Raw genomic sequence first — 17,518 nt, 5'->3', positions numbered from 1 at the left:
GCTGACTTATTCCAGCCAAGAGTAACTGAGCTCTCCTGGATGCACTGCAGCACCGGTTATCTGCAGGCAGACAATAAATAATCAGATGATTAAAATGCAGGGGGAAATCCTGGGTAGTGAACAGTCCTGATCCCACACCCATTTAAGTGGGTAACAGTGACCTCAACATGCAGAGGATTAGGACCAAAATGAGCAGAAGCCCCCCGACTAGGCTTGAGAGAAGTCATGACCGTTCAGTCATAGCCTTTCATTAATTCAGTTTAATAGCGGTCTAGCGTGCATGTATTTTTAAATTGGGTGGTCAAAAATAGTCAGCATCCCAGAAAAAAATATTTTTTTCTAGGAAAAAATATCTAGAGGAAATATGGTAGCTCAATCAATGCCCTCGACAACAACAGTTCTGGTTTGTTTTGATATTTAACATTTGTTGCATTTTTTCCTCTACGCAAAAAATCACAAAATTAATGTCAGCTTAAAAAAATTATTTAAATTAAGCAGATGTTCATTAATTAGCAGTGGGGAGTTATACTGGGGGCATAAAACTGCAAAGATTTGGAAGGTAGGTGGTCTACCTTTAACAAACTACAGACAAAATCTTCATGCAGTTGTTTTTGCATAACCAGTATACAGCAATATTGAATTCCTCTTACCAAAGAAATGAACAAAGCTCTTTCAAGAACTACTACGACTACTTAGTAATCGCCAAAGACTTGTGCAGACAAATATGCGCTCTGACAGCAGCGCTGCTTGGAAGGCTCTGGGATATAGGCTTTCACGTAGTTGCCTCAAGTTTTCTATCTCCGTTTCAAGGGAGATTATTAATATTTTCAGCAATACTTCAGGTTCTTAACATTTCTAAAAAATAACCTTTAAAACATTTTGAGTAGGTTTCTAAGGTTTTAATTAAGCAAAGTTAAATTTTTTTTTCTAATTAAATACTCAAAAAATCTTTTGTGAGATACTTTTTAATCTACTCTAGCATTACAGAGCAGACCTAGTCTACTCTAGTCTTCCTCTATCAGATGTGCTGCTTGACAAGAAGCAAGAATGAAGCAGTCTAGATGTTAGTGTTCACTAAACAATTTAGGACTTAGATAATGTTTCCCCATGCACATGGTACAGGATCAAAGCTTAGATCAAACCTTCTTCAGACTCTAGAAGACTATATTATCTAAACAAAAATGAGTTTAGAATATTTGAATTGAGCCTTACCTTCTGATTTTGAGCTTGATTTTCTGTACCATATTCATATAAGCTTCTATTCGTTTTAGTTCTCTACAGAACAACATTTTTAAAAGTAAGGTTGAAAGTAATATTTTCTATTTCCAGGTATTCTAAATAGTATTGTAACTGGGTTTGACTGAAAAGTAAAACTTGCCATCTGGGCTTTAATACAAAGTGTGTTTGAATGCCAGGTGCATCCAGCTTGCCAAAAACTTTTTTACTTCAAGGACAGAAACAGCTGTAACTCATCCATCCCATTACCTAAAATTCCTTCCATACATGAAACAATTCTATTCCCATGCCAAGTATTCCATAACAAATTAGAGAGCTAAAACATTTATTAATAAGACATTTAGGTTGTTTCTCTTAAAATTCGTATTTTGTGGCTGTGTATGTATTTGCTCTGTGCTACTGATCTTCCAACACTTTTTGTTAATTTTTTTTCTTCCAATAACAAATCCAGACAAAGGAAGTTCCCCACCAGAAAACTCTGAAATCCTGCAGAAGACCCATGAAAATCAGATAACATATGTTTGCCTTATTGAGAAATTCTACCCAGAAGTTATTCGGGTGACATGGACCGATGAAGAAAATAAGGAGATAACAGACAATGTAGTAAAAGGAGACACTTGGAAGCCCGCAGAAGGGGATGAATACTCAGTCGGCAGCTGGTTAACTGTACCAGCGGAGAACAAACACAAGAACTATTACTGCAAATACGAACACGAAAGCCAACAGCATTCACTGATGACACGAGGTATATACTACATGTTAAAAATTTCATCCTGTGTACAATTATAGATGTCACTTTCTCTTTGCAACAAAATTATAGAAATAATGCTTTCTATTACTCTTCATGAAACCACCTGTGCTCCTTGGCACAACAGTAGCTAAAAAACTATCACATTTTTCCCAGGAAAGACGAACACCCCTTTGTAATAGGAAAAGAGCAGTTCTTGATCATCATCGGGGGTTAGCTAGCATAGCTCCACAAGGTCTGCACTGAGCCGCATTGGTTACTTTCTAGTCTACAGAAGTTTCTGAAAACGGTATTACCTCTCTGTTACCCATGGCTTACAGGTCTAAGTCCCCCTGATACCCCCCGATATTAGTCATAGCGATAAAAAAAAAAAACCCTAATGATTTAAAAATGAGGTTGCTGGGGATGTAGAGCAAAGTTTAAATATATTACTTAACCATAGTCAGCAATAGTAAGGCAATAACTATGTATGAAAATAAGACATATCATTTAATTGTGGAAAGATTGATTATGCAAAGCAAAATCTGAAAAACAGTGCAATTTTAAAGAAAAAGTAACCAATCATCAATGAAAATTGTTTAAATCACAGTAAAATCTTTAAGAAAAGCTGCCTATATTGGTTTAAATTAATCTTTTCTGAGCACCTACCTCTGTTCAACTTACTATAAATTAATGTAACTCCAGTAAGTGACAGCATGGCCACAAAATAACCATTACATTTCAACCTTCAAAGTATATTCTGACATAAATATGCTTTAAGTTTAATTAGGTGGAGGATGCATTTAGGGATGTAGTACCAATGCCTTTAAGCCTATGTATTAATGCATGCAAACAGTGTAACCAAGAACAAACACAAATTTGCTGCTTGAAGCAGAACAAGTGTTTATTTTAGAGAACCACCACCACCAAAATATCACATTCCCAACAGGGAACCTTAGATCATACTCTCTTCAAGATTACTCTTTAGTGTTGAGCAACCATTCAAGTAACAGACTAACTGGGGTCCCTTCCAATGTAAATTATTCTGCCTTTTCAATAACAGTACATTATGAAGGCAGACTCCAGCTACCTCAGTGACAAGATCAGGTGGTCAAATTAATTGCAACTCCAAATAAAAGCGACTCTGCCATGTAACAGCCTAATAGACACATTCCTGAAAGGGCAAAGGCAAACCTCCCACTTCGGGCAACAAATACCCAGTCACTTCTCTATAAGCATTTCCCCACTTCAAATTCTCTCTGCAAATGGATCCTACTTGTATTCTCTGCTCTGCAGACAGATCTTAAACATCTTGGTTTTGTTGTTTAATATTAACTTTCCATTTCACTGTTGCTGTACTGCCTCTCCCCGCCCCCCCCCCCCGCCCCCCCCCATTTCTAAATTAATGTTTGTTAAAATTAAAGAAAAGCCTAACTGGGGCAATCTTTTCCCATTAGATTCTAAAAAAAATGCACTTCAGGACGAGGACTGCAGCACACATCCTGGAAACGGCACTGTTTTTAATAGAGGTAATTGAAAAGTATTAAAACGTGGGAAAGCGAGGCACATCATGCAGGAGTTAGAGATTGCTACATATGCTCAGAACATCATGAAAATTACCTAAATAGCGTACAGGAAATCTTTTAAGTCTGGAGTCTGTAATTTAAAAATGCTTCAGTGCTACTCTGAATTCACTTCTGTTGTGGATTACAAGGGCCTCTCCTACCTTTATTAGGTAGCATTATTAGGAGCTTTATTAGGATGCTACAGAAGCTGTTCAGCTACTAGATTATTAGCCCACATTAAGCATCACTTTTAGAAAGATTTGAAGTAGTTAAATGCTATATGCTTCAGCTGATGCTCCATCAGCCTAGCAATTGCCCAGCACTTAGGACAAAGAAATTTTCTTTTAGCTTGAAGAGGGATTTAGGAAGGATCATGAGCACTTATGCTCAAAAAATCCCTCACAAAAGGATTCAGGTAAACATGGTGCTACCAGTAATCCGTGCTGGAAGTGCTACAATTATGTTCTTGCCTTTGCAGAGAATAACAAGCCAGTGGCATGGAGGCAGAAATCCACTTGGTCTAGAGCTTATTAGCAGTGCAAACCCACTGCTAATAAACAGTGGGTTTATATAAATTTATATATATTGTTTTTATAAAAAAAAGAAACAAGGGACAGTCAGATATCATATGTATTTACCCACTGTCTACTGGAATTAATGCAATAAATTAATTAATGCAGTAAACAGACTACACAGTCCCAGTTCTACCTGTCATTTAGGAGGGTGTACAGTATTGACATCAAACCAGACTTTTTTGTCTTATGTTTGTTCCAGATCACTTGTTCCACAGGACAGCGTATTTAGTATACATCGCCCTTCTACTGAAAAGCTCCATGTACTACGTCATCGTCCTCCTCTTCATGTACAGAATGTGGGCTCCAACCAAGCAACAAGGAAAGAAAGCATAAATGGTCCATCTTCAATTTGCTTTGCTATATACTTATCCATACAGACTCTCCTGCTTTCAGTGTTAGGTGTAACAACAACAAAAAAAATACCAAAATAGTTTGCTGGCATTAGTGCATAGGGCTTGTTTTGCTTTACTGCTAGTGTTTTTATATCAGTCTGGTTTTCATAATTTTTCTGAGTATTGAACTGAGGTGGGCAAAAGGAGTAGGGCTACATACCTTGGATTTTAATCCAAAGTCTATATTGCAAAATGAGGAAGGTGTTCATGTTAAAAGTAGTTACGCATGCAGAAGTTTAGAGGTGTAATGGGGCTTTTGACATATAAAGCACAGATGCATTTTGTCACTGCGCTTAAGGCTTAATTAGGAGCATTCCTGTGCTGTAAATGCACAGGTATTTGTTCATTTTTACTTTCAATGATTTATTGCAACTCTCATGTATTCACCAAATCAGGATTTAAATATTCTGGAGTGATGTGTGCTGTAACAGTCAATTAAACACAATTTTAAAAGTGAATGTAATATTTTTGAAATAAGAATTGAGACACACATAAAAACTCTCAAGTTCACACGTACAGAAATGGAAGAAATCCAGCAGGCCCCCCCACCAGCACTGTGACACAGACTGAAAACCTGCACGTTGTGAGGAAAGAAAATAACTGTAATGATCACGAACATCATCTTGTTTAGAGATACCTTTTTAAGCTGAGCAAAACCTTAAATCTGGCAATTTGACAGAGAAAGTGTTTTCACAACATACAAAAAGTTCTCAGGTTTGGGACTCCGAACTCTTTTATCTCCAAGTTCAAGAAATCAGTTCCTTTCAGGTTTCTGTGAAAAAGTTGGTAGTAGACTTATTGGGGTAAAGCATTTGCTCAGTCTGGGGCAAAACACTGCCGTAAGAATGGAAATAAGTGCCTGCAGCATTTATGCTCACTGTACCTGTGACGATGTAGAGGGCAATAAAAGCTTTCCTCCAGGTGCATTTGTGAGGCCAGTGTTTTTCTCCAGCATTCCCACCGAGATGTACTAAGATGGCTAGAAAGCCTGACTCATTCCTCTGTTCCTATAAATTCCTCAGGAAACCAAAGATCCTTAAAATTGTCAGTTTTCTGCTTGTCAATGTATTAAACAGGAACACTTTTGCACGGAACATAGGAGCTAGCTTGTTACATCTTTTCTGTTGAAGAACTAAGCCCAGTCGGGGAAAATGCAGTGCCATTACTACAGGGCTGCCTTCTAAGGCTCACGCCATTGCAAGGGAAGGAGAACATAGTCATGCTCAGCTCTGACAACCACAGCAACTTTACTAACAGCAGATCTTACAAGCTATTTTACAATCTGCATATTGAAGCCAATGCAACTAATTGCTGCCTTCAATGTCATGCTGCTCTTCGATGTGAAGAAAGATGTAATGTCTAGTGTTCAGCCAAACTCTGAGAAACAGCTGATAGCCCATGCTATTTTTTGTTAAGGATCAGTTCCAATAAAAGTGAAATCAAACAGATACAAAGGTATTTTTGGAATGCAGTTACTGTAGATTTTAGTAGAATCGTTGATACTACTGTCCCGGTCTCCCCTGCCTTTATCCCTGCTAGAGAAACACTTGGTTGCATTAAGAAGCCAAGATCTCTTTCACTAAAATGATCCCCAAATCCACTTGTCGTGTCTCATACGTGAAACTGAAAGATGCTGTCCATGCAGCGCAGGAAAACAGAGGGGAAACACAGCTTTTAAAGCTTTTTGCACAAACCCCACTGCCTGCCTGCAACCCAGAACCCTGCTGAACATGGCTACTGCCTCACAGTTTCTGGGGTTTCTCAAGTACATGGCTGCAGGTTTTACCTCTGCAACAGCTCACGTGTCCCTCAAGTTTTATACAGACATATACTGCTCATACAAAGTTTTTAATTCTTATTTATTTAGCCCAAAGTAGAGGACGAGTGGATTTTTAAGGCTTCTGGGTGCTGGGATGTTTGTTTGCGGGAAGGTTTGGTTATTTAGTGGAAAAACCCTGTAAACTGAACCAGTCACAACTGGTTCAGAGGAGGTAGGCTGTGATGAGAAGGGGTGATAAGCTGAGGACAGTTAGACCACAGCCGTCCTGCCTTTTACCACAGTATACTTCTAAGCCATTTCCTTCTAATGCAAATATAAAGTGATAAAAACCACATGCCTAAGTTACATGCAAATAACACAGTGAAATTCGCTGTTGACTACGCGTATTGGTCTAACTGCATGCTTGTGATATGTACATGTAGGGGCTATTGCTACTCAAAAACATGGGTGCTGCAGGATGTCTGCAGGACTTGCAGTTTTATTTATCAGGAGTGCAAGTCAGAGTTTGATTGTTATCTATTAAGTGTAAAGTTCTGTTGTCAGGACTTTGTCAACACTTGAAAGACATGTCTTCTCAAGTAATATGTCTTGTCACAACTCATTTCCAGTGATTTCAAGCTTCTACAATTATAAGCATTACAGCTGCTCTACTCCTGATACAGAGCTGCAGAATTAATGCAATACTACGAAAATGGTCACAGGCAATCTGGTGCTTCCAACGAAAATAAGACGGAATGGGATCAACTTTTGCCGTGAAAGCACAAAGTAGTAATGGGCACAATGCATTCTTTATCTTGCTAGAATAATTTTGTGTCCTATACTGTACAACAACTTACATGCTTGAGAACATTGATAACTCAGCTACCAAAATAACCTGCAACAGGTGATATGAAAAACTACTTGTGGGTTCCCCTCACATGCAGCTATAAACAAGAAAGATCTGCATAAGGATTATAGCAGTCTGCCAACAGCTAGCTACTGGTGATACTAGGTACCAACACTAATAAATTTTAAGAGAGATTCAAATAGTGGACTAACAAGTTCAAGATTTTGAAACAGCTGGGGCACAGGCAAACACTTAGGAAGCGCTGTGGAAATAAAAAAAAAAAATCTCAGAGGAATAGTTTGAAAATGTGTTCCTTTGCACCTATAGATATTGACAGGGAAACAGGTCAAATGATGATTAACAACAAGGAATTGACAGGTTTTACCTAATGAGACCAAACAATCAGGAAACATAGTTCCACCATAGGTAAGTTTTACTTCATTGTATTACACGTGCCCTGATAAGGCATACAAGGCAACACTTTCCAGTAATTACCTATTTCTCAGAAGCTTAACCTCAGGAGCTACCAGACACCTCTTGGACAAATACTTTCATAACACCTGGAGGCAACCTAATACACATAAGTCAAGAAGATCCATCTTTGCGAGGTATTATTTGCGAGCACATGGGAGCCATTCCCTTTGTTTTCTAATGAATAAACTCTGCTGTCAGCAGCTCCACCAGCAAGTCACCCACAGACTCTTATAGCCACAGTTTCCAAATCCCCAGAACTTCTCCCAGAGATTTTCTTTTACAGAAGTCAGGATGAACGAAGATGAGAGTCAACAGGTATTGAAAACAGAGAGGCCCATAAGAAAAGGCCATTCACTGTTCCCAGTGAGCACTAAAAGACTTCAAATCAGAAGCTTCAGCTTCTCAAGAAGATTTCATTCTTCCCCCAGCTGAAGCTTTGCCATTTGTGGCAAAGGGAATGCATGGGGCAAGATAACCTATCTAAAATAAATGAAGTAATTCCCAAAATGAGGAAATCATCTCTCATAGTCAACCAAAGCACACTACAAGAAGATACAGGTCTCTGCTGTGACAAAGTGCTCAAAGGCCCCAAAAGAAAGCTTAGGTAGTCACAGAGTACGTGCTCCCGTGGGAGGCACAACTTTGCAGGAAGGTGCCTCGATGGATTAGTCACCTCAGGGAGACTTTTCCTTTCCTTTCCTGGAACAGCATAACATTTTGAGGCTCAAATTGTAAAATAACAGTAAGAATAAACTGTTTCCAGGCTGATTGTGTGATACTAGCTGAACAATTACTCAGCAACCAAGACTTCGTATCTAGTCCCTTCACCCTTAGTATGAAGTCTCTAACCACTTTCACATAATTTAATGTAATTTCATTTCTCATACCCATAAAGGGTGCTTGGACCAACACTATTTGCTTGACAGCTGGGGCAGACTAGCAGAAAGAAAGTGCAGAAGCTGTTGCTGAGGCTCAAGCGGCAGCTCACTGAGCTCAAAGCACCGCCAGTCACCGGCCCTTCGCCACCACTTGCCATAGGAGGCACAGCAGCCGGACACACACACGGCACGAACCAGGCCAGACTGCAACGGGTAACACATTTGTTCGTTCAACTCATGCGTGGGGGCAGAGAGGAAGAGAAAGAATAGATGGAGGGTGAGTCAGAGACATCAGCCATTCCTATCTTCAAGCACAGTCACAAATAAAAGAGCAAAAGGAAAACATTTCCAGCATGAGCATAGTCTTTCAAAATTTTCTGAATCTTCCAGTTTGACTGTTTTACCCACAGCAAAAGGCTGGACCTCCTCTTAAAAATACTAACTAACAGCTTGTGTTGCATAGTTTTGATCTGCTTTTTTGGTGAAAGCACTCTGTTTCCACCAAGATTCCTCAGTCCACCAGCAACCAAAACCGGATCACTGAGTCTCTGTTGTATTTAACTAAAATACATTTTCCTTTTGAGCCATTAGCGTGGTTTTAGTCCACAGTACTCACAGGGACCATGCCACTGCGTAAGGCTTCAAGAACCTCCACGCAGGAAAGACTGACTGTACCTGCAGCCTCAGCAGATGGCCCGGTAAGCAGGGTATTTCATTCATGACCTGTATTTCTCTAACTCGTGTTTTCCCCTCCAAAGTATCTCCTGTGTCAAAACCAGACCTTAATTTGCAGTGCACTCCTACCGCACAGCATCATGCTTAACGTTGTCCTGATGCTTCATCACCCCTAGACGGAGCTGCAGTCATTTCTTATGCCAAGACACCGCCAGGTTTCTTACTGTTTCATCGAGTCCTAACTCTTCTTGAGAAAGCTTTTAACATCCGTCTTGAATACGGTCCAGTTCCCAGGAGGTACAGAGCATACCTACTCGCCTTCATAGGAGCTTGCAAAATAAATGCTAGTAAACTCCTTAATGCAAGGGAAAACACACAGAATGTGCATATGGGCTTACCAAAGCCATGAAAGTTTATGAATACTTTAACCCCAGGGCTGGCTGTCCTGCTTCTGCTGCCCTCTACTTCTGGGGCAAAGAACCTTCTTCCTTCAGAAAGCTTTGGGAAAGGCTGACGGCTGAACTCTGGCACGCTCCTTTAGACAAGCTCTAGCGAAGAGTACCAGCCAGACAGCACTTCCACTATGAAGATGCTTTCTGAAACAAAGGTGTGGAAGGAACAAAAATCCCTTCTTCAGCAAAGGTCTTCCAGCCTAGCTCATCATAGTGAAATGCCAGGTCAGAAAGCAAGGGGCTGCCGAGCTTCAGAAGCCAGGTAACCAGCATCTCACTAGGTAGCAAGAGACGCAGCTCAGACTCCTGGCAGATTAGCGTTCCACAGGACACAGGGTCAATAGTTCTGTTTTTCTTCCCTCACAACACCATTAAGAGTGGGAAGAAACATTGGTGAACCATCTAGGTGAATATCATTAAGGCATAAAGACAGTGCTGTCAAAAAACCCCACTCAGAAACCGTTAAGGCAGCAATTAAGCTGTGAAAAATAGCACCAACATTTATAACTTTAAAATTTAAGATGGCAAAGGGTGCTGTTAGTGTTTGGTGGTTACTCCAAAGATGAGAGAGCACAGCATTCCTGGCTGCCACTCACCAGTCACTCCCAAAGGAGGGAAATCTGACCACATGTAGCCAACTCCAACCAAGGACAGCACCACAGAGGACACAGGGTATGATTGCAATAGCTGCCGTGTGTTTGAAAGGTGCCGCCGTTCATTTGTCACAGCCGCAAGCATGAGGCCAGCTCCCCTCCTCCCACTGCACTTTTCCTTTTGTACTGCACCCACACCAGTCGTTTCTGTTACAAACCTCTGCAACACTTCACTGCAAGCTGTTCCAATCATGCGTGCACCAAACACAGAAGTGGTACGGCCAGCTGCTCCTTCCTGCAATACCAGCTTTGCATCAATTTATCCTACAGATGATTCCAGGACTGTTCCTGCCACGGAGCTCTGGGAAAAATACACCACATCCCAATGAGCTTGATGGGGATCACTCTGGGTTAATCTGTGTATTAGTCAATGCACACAAATCAGAAATTTTAAGGTCCGCAAACACAGAGACAAAGGACAGCCTTGGAGCTGGCTCCTCTGGTACAATATCTACTACTGGGAGGGTGACCAGGAGAAGCAGATGGCTTGCACAGGCCCTGGGCACACAGGTTAGGTGCTCAGCATTTAAGTGCACAGCCCTGGAGTCCAAGGCCCTGTCCCTCGTACTCCAAAAGGAAAATCGGTTGTTTGAGAGTCAGGACTGACGGAGTCAGTGCTCAGAGAAAGGAGCTAACCTAAAGGAGGGCTCCCAGCCATCCCGTTCCCTCGCTCGGGGGCTGACACAGGGCTTCTGCCCAGCATGGCTCTGCAGCCTGGAGCAGCCTCTCTGGAAAATGGGCTCTTTGGTCTTTCCCACTCCTGAATGAGTCCCAAGCTTGACAAGAGGACTAGACACACAAAGCAACGTATAAACGCAGAAAATACAAAAGATCTCCTTTGCCAACAGGTAATGGACTGACGTGGACAGTGACAGGAGAGAGAAGCTGATTGCTACCTGAACTCTTTTGTACTAATATCAGCACTTCTTGAAAGTGTGGAAGCTTATTGCCTGTACTTAAATATTCCCTCAACACACACACCAGATGCTGTAAAAACACACATGGTGCTCCATTAGATGAAACAAACACACCTACCCTTCAATACATGACTCTTTAGAGCCCAAAGGAAGAGGAGAGCGCTGCCCAACTTCATCTGTCTGCTGCTCCTTCATCTCCCAGAAGTTTACTCTGGGTGCTGAGCCAGTAAGTCCTCATGGAACCACCCCACAGCCAGCCACCAGACGGCTCAACAGCTTCCCTTGTTCAGAAAGCTTTAATGCTCACTAGATCATGCCCTGAAGATAATTCAGGCAAGCGCAGCTCTTTAAAAGACGATGTCTACAACTGGGCTGCACATGAACTCACTCCCAGCTGCACCTCTTGCCATACATCTTGCATTCAAGAAAATGTAAGTAAGTATTGAAGTTAATCCTCCTCGTGGTTTAATTAGCAATTAAAAGAACAAAAAACCTAACTATTCCCTGGCACCGGGAAGTGCTATTAATTCCACTTCTCTCCGACTGTATCTCCTGCCTTTCCCTTTACCCACATCACACCCTGAAACACATCTTCAACACAGCATTTGTTAATTTTTAAGCCACTGTATCTTTTAATTGAAATTATCCATAGCTGTTTTTCACTAGCTTTTCACAAACTACACTGAGAATAAATTCTACAAATGTGCCAGTGTAATGGAGAATTTTTTCTATACATAATTTAAGCAAATATGACTGACAAGTGAGGCTGCCTTTCTTGCAGCCACTGTGCCTGTTTCATAGCCAGGGATGAAGTTCTGTTTCTCACAAGTCACTGCTTCAGGAAACTTCCCTGCTCAATCACTAGCACTTCCAAAAACTCTTCACATTTGCAAATATATTATACTGAAGATTAATTTTATTTCATTAAAGTGATGCCTTATATTGCACTTGATGTCTGAAGATTTTTTTCATGATCACTTACAATGATCACAAAGTTTTATTAGCTACAGTGCAAAATCCCACGGAACATGGTAAACCGCACATTTGGAAACATGAAGACCATTCAGGCAATTTAGCTAATGAACTATCAGGCTGAAAAAGCTCCCCTCACCCCAATTCTATTTTACTAGAAAATGGTATAATGAAATGAGGGGCTAAAAAGTTTAAACTTTGAGGTTTTGTTTTTCAATAAAGAGGTTTTGAATAAATACTCAGGTGAGAGAAGAGGAACAACTTCCAAAAAAAAAAAACAATTTAATGAATCTTCTATCAGGTCCTAACCCAATGTACGTAAAACTTGCCTTACTTGGGAGTCTGACAAACATTCCTCATGAAAACTGCAGTCTCATAAACAGTGTATGAAGAAAAGTGTCTCACTAGATACTTCATGCTACATTGATCTGGTTTATGCAGGACGTAAGAACCCAAAATATCTTTGGGAAGGTCTTTGGCCTATTAGACTTGTATTTAAGTGGCTTCAACAGGATGAGGTTTTGATGCACATCCTGACATGTCTCATACCCTACTCTTCACTGATACATGCTTTAACTCTCCTGGGACAGAGATGACTGCTGTATAAAACATCATACAGCATGAAATTGAATATATGTACATACATATTCCTCCTTCTATGACATCCCAGACACAACTCTAACTCTACAGAGATGAATGTGGGCCAAAAAAAACCCTCATCACTTGATATTGTCTAGTTAAAATTCATAACCTACTCTCACGAGACTAAAATACACATTCCAGTCTTCATGGCTGATACTTGCAGATACTCAGGTGTAAAGTTTAGGAGGTACTAGGCTGAAAAAAGTCAGTCTTGTGACAAAGAATGTGGCTTTGTGGGATGATTGCAGAGGATTAAATCACGGGTCTATTCAGTAAGAACATGTCAGAGACTAGCTGAAAGGAGTCTCAGTGACAAAAATAGCATTCAAAATGCCCAGGTTAGAGTTAGCTCAGAGCTCAATGTGTAACAAGTCTGATCAACACACAGATGTATTACTAAAATACAGACAGATCCGTTTTATAGCCAGGTCAGATACTACAGTTATCTTGCAACTCATTGGATGCACCCATTTAGCTTCGGAGCCTGTGAAAGTTGCTCATCTTAAAAACACGTATTGCGCGTCTTCCTTTCCAGTTTCAAAGAGATACACTTTTCCCTGATTTTAAAATTGGAAGTTTTCAAGATAGTGTACAATGAAGTCACAGTAGCATATGCAATTTAGCAAATGCTTCAATGGCCAACCAATTCCGTATTTGTCAAATCAATATTTTATACTGGTACAGAAGAGGTTTAACTTAAGTATAACTAAACCTGAGTTACTTTTGACTTCTACTTCGCTAGGTCTGCCTTCAGCATACAGTTCATAGAATCATAGAATGGTCTGGGTTGGAAGGGACCTTTAGAGGCCAACTAGCCCAACCCCCCTGCAATAAGCAGGGACATCTTCAACTAGATCGGGTTGCTCAGAGCCCCGTCCACTCTGGCCTTGAATGTTTCCAAGGATGGGGCACCCACAGCATCCCAGGGCAGAGAGGTTGTGCTGCTGCGTCACAACTGAGCACAGAATCTGCAAGAGGTGTTACCTCCCCTTCCAGTGGCACCAAGAACTATTCAGAAAGCCTACACCCCCCCCAAGGAGGGCCCAGCCAACAATCCTACTGGAAAAGAAGGGAAGACCCCACATTACATTCATGCGTTGTCACAAATTGTACTAACTCCTGACAACCTTAACACATCAATAAACTTGGATTTATCTGCTCAGAGGTGTTAAGTTCTCCTCTGAAAACACATATTCCTTGCTAAGTGCTTATTTTGCCCAATAAATGCCCCTTTGTAACAGTACACAACAGACAGAAGCGATATTCTCTCCCTTTGGAGTCTGAATTTACCTATCATCACCTATCTACTGGTAAGCAAGTTATTTGTTGCACACTGGAAGAAAATCCTCTAAAGCAGGGGTCCTCAAACTTTTTAACCAGGGGGCCGGCGCGCGGATGAAGTGGCAGGCAGCCATCTGCGGCTGCTTGGTTTCCCCCCCCAACCCCCGGCGGGGGGGTGTCTGTAAATACCGGAGGCCGGATTGAGGACCCTGGGGGGCTGTATCTGGCCTGCGGGCTGTAGTTAGAGGACGCCTGCTCTAAAGGGTAAGGCTGCATCTGCCCAGTGTTAGAGAGGCACTCCAAAAAAAAAGGAAGGATGGGCTGTTATTCGTTGCATAAGACTTAGCCTGGGGCTCCATAACCTAAGGCAGAGAAAGCATATAATAAATACACTCACATTTGCTAGATGTCATCTGGCAGTTTCCAGAGAAAACCCCGCCTTGCTTTCTTGAAAGCCCTAAGCATACCACCGCAGAAGTGAGAAGCAGCAGCACCCTAAGTTTCAGAAACCCTCCTAAGCTTCAGGCAGGCGTCACAGAAGCAAGCTTTCTAGCCAAAGACGGCAGTCCCTGCAGGCTGCAGGGGTGCTAAGGTGACAAAAAGCACCTGGAGGGAAGAGCTCCTCCTGCTTGCATCCTTCTGAGACTACAGGAGGGGACAGCAACATCTGGTTTACAGTCCTGCTTTGAACTGGTTTGTACTGCTAATATCAGACTCTTCTTCAAAGGCCACCCTGGAGCCTTCTGCCCAAAATAATCCCTGCCATACCCTGCCTCTTAAGAAAGGCCACAGTGCTTCACCGCGTTACGCTGAGAAGTAAGGCACATACACAATTTGTGGCATCATGTTGCCCATGTTTCAGAGGTGGTGGCCTTTCATGCGCTGGGTGAACAACTGTTATCCCAGTGGTGAAGATGCCACGCTGGTAACATTCTGAAGACATAACCGAGAAGGCTCAAAAGACTCCCCTGTTCAAAGAGTTTCAAGGCACATTAGCTCATTATACACCCAAAGCTTCAAGAAAACACGAATCTTAAGGCATAATATAAACCAATGAAGTAGTAGACATTAAGCAGCTGCCAGCTGTACCTACAACATTCATCTCTCCATTCAAGAAAGAGTAAGATTTAGGCTGATCCTTTTCAAGCCCTGACCTGCCATTAAGAAACACAGTATCTGGCTTTCTCTGGCAACATGCTGTTTATTAGTAGCTCTGATTTCCTGTTTCCCTTCATCCTTAAAACATTGTGAAACACAAACACCACAGTATAGTTTGGTTTTAAGCAGTTTTTCAAACAATATCCAGCTCCCGTTACCTCTCTGCTGACAAAACAAGTGGTTGCATACATGACACTGTCATATAAGGTTTCCAACACTACTTCACGTGCATTTGTAAGAGACGCTAGCTTGAAACAGTCTACTTCCCTAAAACCACAGTCTAGGAAGTACAGAAATTGATCAGGACACAACCCTTTCCAAACTCCCCTTACCAACTAGCCTTGCCCTTGGTGTAGGATGCTCCACCTCCCTTCCATTCTGGAGTTCCTGCCTGGGCTCTGCTGGACACCTCTCAGGTCCAGGTCTTGCCTGCTCTCCCCATGCACCCATTCTGGCCACCAAGTTACTCTTGCTGGATAATTCCCGGTGATGAGGCCTGTGGAGGCCATCATCTAAATCCTCATCGACACTACCCAAGTTGTGGTCGGGGCTCAGATGCATCAGCACTGCTGGTAGTGGGGTCAGTCACCTTCTTCCATCAAAAAGCCACCACCCGTTGTTCCTTCTGAGAAGTGTGGCCCTTACCGCGACAGGACTCAGTCCTATCTGGCTTTCCCTGGAAAGTCTTCACTTGTGCTAGGACTGGTCTGGATCCTTCTCTAGCACCTTCCAGCTTTCTCTCCTGATACTGCTTCTTCCTTACTCAAGAGCCTTTTGCACACAACTTCCCTCAGGTCAGGCACATTGGCTGAACTCAATTGAGCACTTGCAGAATCTACCTGCCTCAACATCAGGTCCAGTTCTCCCATGCTTTCATTTTGTTCAGAAATACTGGGATTTGTGTTTCCAACATTATGTTCTTCCAGGCTTTGCCCAAGACTTATTTCCTCCTGTTTGGAAAAGGCTTCCAGGCGTCTCTGGAAGAGCAAAATTCTAAGGATACACTACACAAACCGTTATCTCTAAATAGCACTGCCTGATGGACGTTTGTGGAACACATTGCCAGACAGTCCAGACTCCATCTGAAGAAACAGTCTCCAGCTCTAGCATTATGTTAACAAGGAAAAAAAAACCCAAACCAAACTCAGAACAAAAAGTCCTACTGAACTACAGATTAACAACCCAGAGAAGATCTGCTTACTTTTAAAACCCATCAGTCAGAGCAAATGGAGAATTTTCTAGAAAGATTTACAAGACTCAGTCTGCGGTCACCAAAATAAGCTCGCACAAATATAGCCTCCAGAAAGCATCCTGAAAGCCTGAGTGCTCTGCCTCAAGAAAACATGAGTTCTAACACCAGGAGTCCAGGAAATTTGAACTGCGCCTCACAGCTATTCTCCAATTAGCTTTTTTGAATACTGGGCTTCGAAAAAGTAGTTCATCATAAACACTAACAGGCCATGGGAAAGGAGATCTCTCTAGACAGTGGTTCAGTAGATCAGGTCACTAGGAGGCAGGGACACAAGAGTCAGACCTTTCAAATGTGTTCCCCATTCTGCCAGGCATCTTCGCTCAAAACCTTTAGCCTTTGCTGATACTCAAGTCTGCTTCTCACCACAGCTAGCACGACCACAGCTAACGCAGTACAGAATTTCTCCGTTCTCATATCTCATCTCACCATTACGACACAGCAGAACTTGTGATGCATTTGTAGGTACGCAGTCCTCTTCCTTACTTCGGGAAGGTGGAATGCCCAGTACATTTCCTTATTACCACACTCTGGGTATACTTCCTTTATGGCATCAGCACTGGCAGATCCACAGCAATCCTCTGAAACGCAGCCAGTGGGCTTATTGTCACCTGTTGTGGCCTTTGGCTCACTCCGAGGGATTTCTTCACATTACACAATATGTTGTAGAGCTCCCCTAGGGAAAAGAAAAATACACTGCTTTTAGGACAAGGAATTGTTTCTGTTGCATTACATCTGCATCCCCCCCAGTTCACTCTAAGAGAAGTGACAAGTCAAATTAATCAGAGCTACTTACATGCAATGCTCTTGTCCTGTGACAACAGGGATTGTTACAGGCACTGGAGGAAGCGCTCCCACATTCTGCCAGCTAGGAAGGCTTCACCGTGATTAAGCAGCTGAAACAAGACTGATAGACCCCAGGAAAGCAAGGCTTCAGATAACTGGCAGCTGGAGAGAAGAGAAACCAAAACTCTGCCAAGCATGAGCCACAGGCAACTTGCAGGGATGTCTGCAGGAAGAAAGCAATGGGGGTACTTGCAGGGGAAAACTCAGAAAACAGAAGCCC

The 17,518-nt window shown here is 42.1% G+C and overlaps 1 protein-coding gene across 12 annotated transcripts in view; it reads left to right on the top strand.

Moving 5' to 3' along the window:
• The window catches only part of LOC130147486 (immunoglobulin kappa light chain-like), a 28,122-nt gene extending 16,266 nt beyond the window's left edge, over positions 1 to 11,856 (top strand). For 10 of the 12 annotated variants that reach the window (XM_056334698.1, XM_056334694.1, XM_056334687.1 and 7 more), the window contains exons 4-6: positions 1,688 to 1,981; positions 3,421 to 3,492; positions 4,303 to 5,421. In XM_056334698.1, coding sequence (XP_056190673.1) covers positions 1,688 to 1,981; positions 3,421 to 3,492; positions 4,303 to 4,436 — 500 coding nt within the window. In that variant the 3' untranslated portion in view covers positions 4,437 to 5,421. Of the gene's footprint in view, positions 1 to 1,687; positions 1,982 to 3,420; positions 3,493 to 4,302; positions 5,422 to 5,571; positions 5,954 to 8,470 lie in introns of those variants that run through there. The other 2 variants (XM_056334689.1, XM_056334688.1) reach the window with 2 other exon arrangements.
• Positions 11,857 to 17,518: the final 5,662 nt, after the last annotated feature.

The sequence above is a fragment of the Falco biarmicus genome, chromosome 4 (genome assembly GCF_023638135.1).
Source record: "Falco biarmicus isolate bFalBia1 chromosome 4, bFalBia1.pri, whole genome shotgun sequence".
Lineage (NCBI taxonomy): Eukaryota > Metazoa > Chordata > Aves > Falconiformes > Falconidae > Falco > Falco biarmicus.
Note: the sequence above shows the minus strand (reverse complement) of the source record. Positions and strands in the feature narration are given on the sequence as shown.